Source organism: Agelaius phoeniceus, chromosome 5, assembly GCF_051311805.1.
Source record: "Agelaius phoeniceus isolate bAgePho1 chromosome 5, bAgePho1.hap1, whole genome shotgun sequence".
Lineage (NCBI taxonomy): Eukaryota > Metazoa > Chordata > Aves > Passeriformes > Icteridae > Agelaius > Agelaius phoeniceus.
The window spans coordinates 48,163,082-48,170,581 of NC_135269.1; the positions used below are offsets into that span (position 1 = coordinate 48,163,082).

Here is a 7,500-nt window from a genome sequence, read left to right on the forward strand (position 1 = left end):
TAAAATGTGTGACTGAATTTTAGTGCTCATTAAAGAGGAGCTTATAATAGCTCTGTCTGGAACTGAGCGTAGTGCAGACAGGTTCTGTGTATATCCCTTCACGTAACTCTGCCAGTGCACCTCAACCTGACCTATAGCACTTTGCTATTTTAGTCCTGGGTTGCTTTTGAGAGAGACTGACAAGAGTAACAAGTTTTATAGAGGTTAATTGAGATGGGTAAATGTCCACTAGAATTTTAGTTTAAATTATCTCTCTTCTTTCCTCTAATGGTGCATTATCTTTTGCTTTGCGGATTCCAAATCTCTTTGAAAAAAAAAAAAAGGCAAAAACATTTTAAGCCACTTCAATATTTATTCGAGCATGTTTCTAGAATATATCATCCCCTATCTACCTCTTTTAGAGCATGCTGTATTTTTTATATTGTTCTGTTATCAATAATACATTAATTTCAGTCTGCTTTACGATGCTATGTGTAATTCATAATCTGCCTCCTGATTTCCTAATATGTTGCAAATATAATCAGGAGAAAATCCTGTTTCTTTCAACAACTGAATAAGCAGCAAAATAATGGAATAAGCTGCATGTGTGCTGCACCATCTACTTTACACTTTCAAAGCAATAACTCAGCTCTTCAGGATCACTTTCCAGTCCTCCAACATACATTCTCCCCTTAAAAATAAATCTTTTTTTCTCAATTATAAATCAAGTTGACATGGGATTTGTAAAAGATAGAGACAAGATAAAAGACTAGGAATATTCTGATAAAGTATAAAAATTGAATATCAAAATTTATACATAACTTAAAAGTCATGACAAGAAACAAACAACAAAAAAGAACCAACCCTTCCAAAAAAAAACCAACCAAACAAAAAAACCCACCCAGCCAACCAAGCAATCAAGCAACCGATCAACCCAAACCAAAAATTAAAAGCAAGCAAATAAAAACAAAGCAAACAAAAAAGGAACAATAACAAACCCTTTCTAGCTTTGGAAGAAATTATTTCCAGCCTTCTGGAAGAAAGAGTGTATTTCTGTCTTGACAGATTGACACATACTGGACCCTGACAGTGCAGCAACTTAATACAGAGAAAAGTTATTTTAGAGGCTTTTAAAAATGTATTAGACCTAGTTTTTCTTTCACTATATTGCCTGTACTTGCATGATAAATAAAGCAAGCCTACTTCACAGGCGAAAAAGATCAGAAAAAAAAATTTCTTAAAACAAGTTTTGTACTTTTACTGTTTCCATAAGTAGCCTTTCTGCAAAATGCACAGCAAAGTGCACAGTACAAACAGGGTGTAAAAAAATGTGTGTATCTCACAAGTTTCTGAAGATTACTGTGTTAACTCTCAAGAAACTTGCAACATACTCCCAAGTTACTGTGTAATCATATTGAAATTACATTACACTGGACTTTCTTCTCCCACACTGCATACTGCTGTTACATTTAAAGTTCCTCAGGGCATGGACTATGTCTGTATCTATTTTGTAAGGTGTTATGCAAACATGTGGTGCTGTAATCACTAATAACTAATCATGAGTTTGCAGTAGCCTCAAACTTGGTCTGGGAGATATTTTATACCTGTACTCTTGATTACTCTTGTGTTATCCACATGTACCTGTGAGCATGCACAGTTGAGCATATGTGCATGTGGAAGCACAATGTACTGGTGTGCACTGGTGATAGGGGTAATGACGCAGAGGTAAAATCTGTCTTCAGACCTTTTTCTGGCAATTTTGTACCCAATTAACTGAAAATATTAAACCATTACATTAACAGGCCATGCACTATCATGCCTGTGTAATTGAAAGAGTAAAATTCTTCTGAATCAAAATTTCAGAAAACAAGTGAATGGAATGTTCTGAGCAATTAGCTGGTTTTTAAACTGATTGTGCATTTTTGCATCAATGGGAGGATGAAGTCAGTTCCTTTGAAAAGAAATAAATTATAGGTTTTATGACTCACATAAAGGAAATGTGTCCTTGGTGATGCTTGAACTTAGCATAAACTACCTAGCAAGTTAGAGGTATATTCTTAAAGAATTTTATATCAAAAGAATGAACAAAACCTTTCACAATTACTTATGTCTCTTTCTCAGCCATGCCTGTTTCAAGAACAGCAGAACATTTTGCTCACCTGAAAACTATCATAGGGTCCTAAACATATGAAGTCGTGATTTAAAAGACACAGATGTTAGTAGAAGTGATATAGTCACTCTATTTTTCCACTATTTCTGATAAATGCATTTTCCCCATAGATTAACAATCAAATGACTGTGCAGTTCTCTGGTTAATTCTGCTAGGAAAGAAAAGAAAAAGGAGAAGATACATTTCCTCCATGGTATAGATAAGTTAGTTCTTATAACTGTGAGACCATCAACTGTGAGAGCAGTCCTTGCAAAGCTTACCCCTCATGCCTACAGTGGAAATAGCCAGTAAATCCACATTCAAAGGCAGAACTCCTTTGGTCCCATTTCTTCTTTAACCTGATCCTTATGTTTTCTTCTCCATGGAGCAGAAAGCCCACTATTAAAGTTCCAGAAGGGACTTCTTGATCCTGAAAGAGAGAGAGAGAAGAAAACAGACATATTGTCCTTCAAAAAAAATTATTAATTGATCTTTGTAAATTTTTGCTCAATTGAAATGTTTGGGGGACAACCACTTGGGTCTGAGCTAAACTTCAGTTTCAGGCAGCTGCTCACTGAGGTCCTCTTTCCCTGATGCAGTGTGTTTTTGTTTTGCTAAGCTCACATGTGTAGCCTGAACCTTTCCCAGGAAGTTTGCTGTTAATAAGATGTATAGCTGGTTCTTCCCTTGCCTCTTCATAGACTTTTCTTCATACTGGGAAGGGACAATGACTTCCATTATCCTCAGAGTCTACTTCTAGAAACCACATTGAAATTTGGCTCTTCCCTTGCAGGTCTATTTTTGGGGAGGGGTAGTGCATGTTCTCTTGTTGCTTAATGATTAAGGAGCAGATAGAGAAATCTTAACAAAGTCTACATTAATTCTCAGTAGTTCAAGCAGCCTAAAAGCAATTCTGTCTTTCAGAGACTCATTTTTAAGGTGATTGTCTTCATCTGCATCAGCAACAGGGAATGGAAATCAGTTCAGTTGTTGTAACAAATATTCATAACTGGTTACATTGGCCCTTAGATGGGATACATGACCTGTGAGATATAAACTGGGTATTTGAAAGTCCTCACAGGGAAATTTTGTAGAACTAAATGAAATAATCAGTTTTGTTATTGTGTATTGTTGCCTGTATGGCATGCTCTGACTAGGTCTTTCTGCACAGCTCCCCTTGGAACTAATGGAAGCCATATGTGCAGGAGAGAAAAATGTACTCAAAGTTATTTTCCTCATATTAACACTGTCTTACTTTCTTGTCTAGGCACCTTAACAATGAACATGCATTGGATGACAGAAGCACTGCTCAGTGTCGGGTGCAAATGCAAGTGGTTCAGCAGTTAGAAATACAGGTTTGTTATATGGATGCATTATCCCATTACTTATTTACTGTTTACCTAAACTAAATTGAAAACACTTGCCTTAGTGACTCTAGCTTAAAGACATATGTTTCTTACATTAAATTTGTTGATATTCATGAATAAGTTAGGGTTTTTTACTTAAAGATTTTTCACATTATAAATTATGCAATAATTATCTAACATGAAGATTGTCTACAGTATTTTGCTTGAACTAAGACTCTAATGCTATTCATCACAAACAAAAAATGCAGTCCCTGGAGCAAAGACTGGATCCAAGCCATCTTCACTTTTTAAAATGCTGGGTCAGAGCCCCTCTTCCTTCTTCCCCTTCTGACCCAGCGCTTGTCCGTGCTGTTCTGTGGGATAAAAGAGTAGCAGAGCATATCTCCACCCAAAATGACTACCAGTCTGATAGGGGGGCATTTTTTTGCAAGCAAGAAGGTGTAATGTCAGAAGGTCCCTAGGGAGTGCCACGCCTCAGACCGCAGGCCTGCAGTGCCCTGTGCATGCTCTAACCATTAGAGGTCACTGCATGTATGTGAGTGCTCCCTTCTGCTTATGCAGGGAGTGGTGAGTACCCCTGGGGTCTCCCACTGTTGTGACAACACCTACAGGCTGCTGAAGTTGGGCACAAGCCTCAGGGATGACCGTGCAAGACACCTGGACCACGCTGTCTCCTGCTGCCCACACAGCAGTCATGGGTGGGCATGTCTCAGCAGTCCCATGCCCTCTTGGGACTGCTCAGAGGAGCTCAAGGGATGCAGCAAGGGACCAAGATTTTTGTCCCTGTTTCTTGCCATAGGTAGAGAAAGAAGGATAACCACTCTCACCTTTCTCACCATTTCAGAATATTGTCTCACAAGCTCTCTTTCATGTAAGAATACTTCTTTCAGCCGAGGCTTTTTTGGATCTTTTTTACTTTAATGCTGGAAATCCAAAACAATGAGAGGAGCATACAATAATGTAATTTGTTGTCATTTTCCTTAAAATGAATTATTTTTAAACCCAGGTAAAGCTGCTATTTCTTTTATGTTATTTACACGATAGTGTTAACTTCATTTGTATGTTAGGTTTGTTAGGAATTCATGTAATGGCAAATACTATGTCACTAAAACATCACACACATAGAATGAAGCTACACATATTTTGAAGAAGAAACCTTTTTCGCACCCCTTGGCTCAAATGTTCTTTAATACAATATGCACTAGATCAAATTAAATACGTGCAGTACTAAAGATAGTTCCCTCCTTTAAAACTACTTGCAAGTTCTCCAGTCCTTTGTCCAGTCTCTGTCTACAGGTGTAAGAGCAAGAACTCTCTGGAAAATGGTAGTATTAAACACCAAGTTTAATTCTTATTGCAAATAATGTTGAAATCATGTTTTAGGTAGCCAGAGCCAAATCACTAGAATAAAATTTTGAACATTTCTTCTTGAAAACTAGTTTGTGAAAAAAATACAATATTTTCTGTTGTAAAATTAATTTTCCTCTTTTATATCCTGCTATTTTTATCAACAAGTTGCAGATTTCAAGCACTTCCTCCTGTTTCATTTTTTACTTTTAATTTGGTTCCTTGTTTGAATCTGAAACGATAATTATTTACATAATATATGATCAGAAAATGGTATCAGTTAGGAAAAAGTAGGTTTAAGTAATATAATGTTTTTTGAAGGCAGCATAAGGGCTCCATAGGAATTGTTTACCATTTACAAAGGCTAGGCTGTAATCTAACAGTTGAAGTGAAGATTTAGCTTGCAGTGTGACCAATTATGCCATTTTTTGCTTTGTCTGACTGCTAGCGAAGTAGGGTCCATCAGTTGTAATGAGACCCAGTGCAGTGTCGATGCCGACTCGATGGCAGAGTTCAGTGTTTCACACTGCCTGGGCTCTGTCACTCTATTGAATTAGATTGATGATGGCAGATTGCAGGGGGCACTAACTGGACCTCAGTGGGAAAGGATGAAGTGTGTAGTCAATCCTGGCAGGCACTGTGCTTTGAGGACCCTTCACCCCTTCACAGCTGTTGGCACTAGTCCATTGCTAACAGTGTCCACAGGACTTTAAAGAGACACTATGGGCCTTCTAATTTATGGTCTTAGTAACTTGTTACTGTCGAGGCAACTGTGACCTCAATTCTCTTATTGACAAAAAGATGAAGTGCTATTTGTTTTCTCTGACCTTTTAACATATGAAAGGCTATAAAAGTTTTTGTTGGTTTTTTTTTTTCCTTCCTTTCTTTCTTTCTATGCCCAAAGTTGCATTTCCTCTTAGATAAGTTTCTACTGACACAGACTTTTATATGCAGGAATCATTACACCAAGACAAGCTCAATGATAAGATATATCACTGCAGTGAAATAGCTGTATCAGTCATTTCTAAAATGCTTCTGATCCCACTCTTTCTTAACAGCTTTCTAAAGAACGCGAACGTCTTCAAGCAATGATGACCCACTTGCACATGCGACCCTCGGAGCCCAAGCCATCTCCAAAACCTGTAAGTGCATATTGCTTTATAAACAGTAAATAGGTCTACGAATGTAGCAGGCTAAGAAAATGAACAATTTAGTGACAGTTGGAAAACAATGAGTGTGATGAAAAATATGGCAATAAAATGAAGGTAAAATGCAATATCTTGTCAAATTGTATGTTTCTTTAAAAGTAATGCTATCTTTTGCAAAATCTATCCAATCTACACCATAGGTGACACTAAACAAAGTACACCTATAAGTGTTGAAATCATTGCCTTGAGACTGAAACTAGAGAGAATATCTTTTTGTGATAGGTTTAGAGATATTAAAGGAAATCCACTTTGAAAGATTTTAAGTTCATTGACAGTAAGAAGTAAATGTAACATGAATCTAGGTACTTAGGAAATTTTGCAAATTACTTACAAGAGACACAAGTAAACAATTTGTTATTCTTAAATGAACAAAAATGTTATTTTATGCAGTGAATTGAAATAGTTGTAAACATGGGGGGTGTTGTGTTCGTTTTTGGCAAGACTGTATTGTTATGCATCCACTGCGATGTTGTTGGGATTGGTACAGGCACTGAAAAGTCACTGTTGCTCCCAGCCACTCCACGGTGCTGCATTGGGAACAAAACAGTTGTGCAGCTGGATCTGCATCCAGATCCAAACTCCATTAAACTCTGCGTGGCTTCATGTAAGCAAAAGTATTCTCTGATGCAGGTGCAGTGCTGTGCTGTCAGGGTGTCAGGCATTGTAGTACTCGTATTGACTGTGCTTAGATACACTGCACTTACACTAGAAGCTGTGTGAAAAGTGAACTGCTCATTTATGTTGTCCACGATGGTAACTTTTGTACATATAATATTAGAAGGCTATACCAGTACTTGCAGATGAAGTGCTGAGGTATCGATGAAAATCTGTGGCTATGAAAGCCAGGAAAGAAGGAAAACAATCTGTTTTAAAGAGTACACTTGCATATCATGGCCAGCTAATGTTTACGTAGAAGGACAGCATGCACTGTCTCTTGTGTTTTCAGCTCCCCGTACTTCAAAGAAAATCTTTGTTTGAGGGCACACTTTATAACCTGATGATGAATGAAAAAAGTGTTAGCATTTCCTTAACCCCTGCCTTTGTAAGAGAAAATTTAGACGCATTATTTTTGCTTTCATTAGCCTAACTAAATTCAATTTTTTTTTAGATCATCTACTAAGGAAAAACATTTGAAAACTTAAATTTTAGTATATGTGGCAAATATAAGAATAAAGTAATCTGAGTGCTTTTTCCATTTCCATGCACTGTGAAGTTTTTCTGTCATGCAGGCTTCTTGAGCAATTCAGGTTAGGTACCAAATCCTGCTGAACTGCGTGGTAAAAGGTTTTTAGAACACATTTCTACTATTTAATTATTTTAACCCCAGATGATCTGTAGTCTATCAAAATTTTGAGAATATTGTTTCTTTAGAGTTTTAAGTGACTGTCTTATTTCAATAAGATTATTTTTCTCATCCCTTCCTATAGTATAATGTAGATAATCACAAGAC

At 37.0% G+C, this 7,500-nt stretch overlaps 1 protein-coding gene across 12 annotated transcripts in view; it reads left to right on the top strand.

Annotated features, from left to right (window-relative positions):
* The window catches only part of FOXP2 (forkhead box P2), a 405,984-nt gene that overhangs the window by 358,744 nt on the left and 39,740 nt on the right, over nucleotides 1–7,500 (top strand). For all 12 annotated transcript variants that reach the window (XM_077178958.1, XM_077178957.1, XM_077178959.1 and 9 more), the window contains 2 exons: nucleotides 3,396–3,483; nucleotides 5,901–5,984. In XM_077178958.1, coding sequence (XP_077035073.1) covers nucleotides 3,396–3,483; nucleotides 5,901–5,984 — 172 coding nt within the window. The remainder of the gene's footprint in view (nucleotides 1–3,395; nucleotides 3,484–5,900; nucleotides 5,985–7,500) is intronic.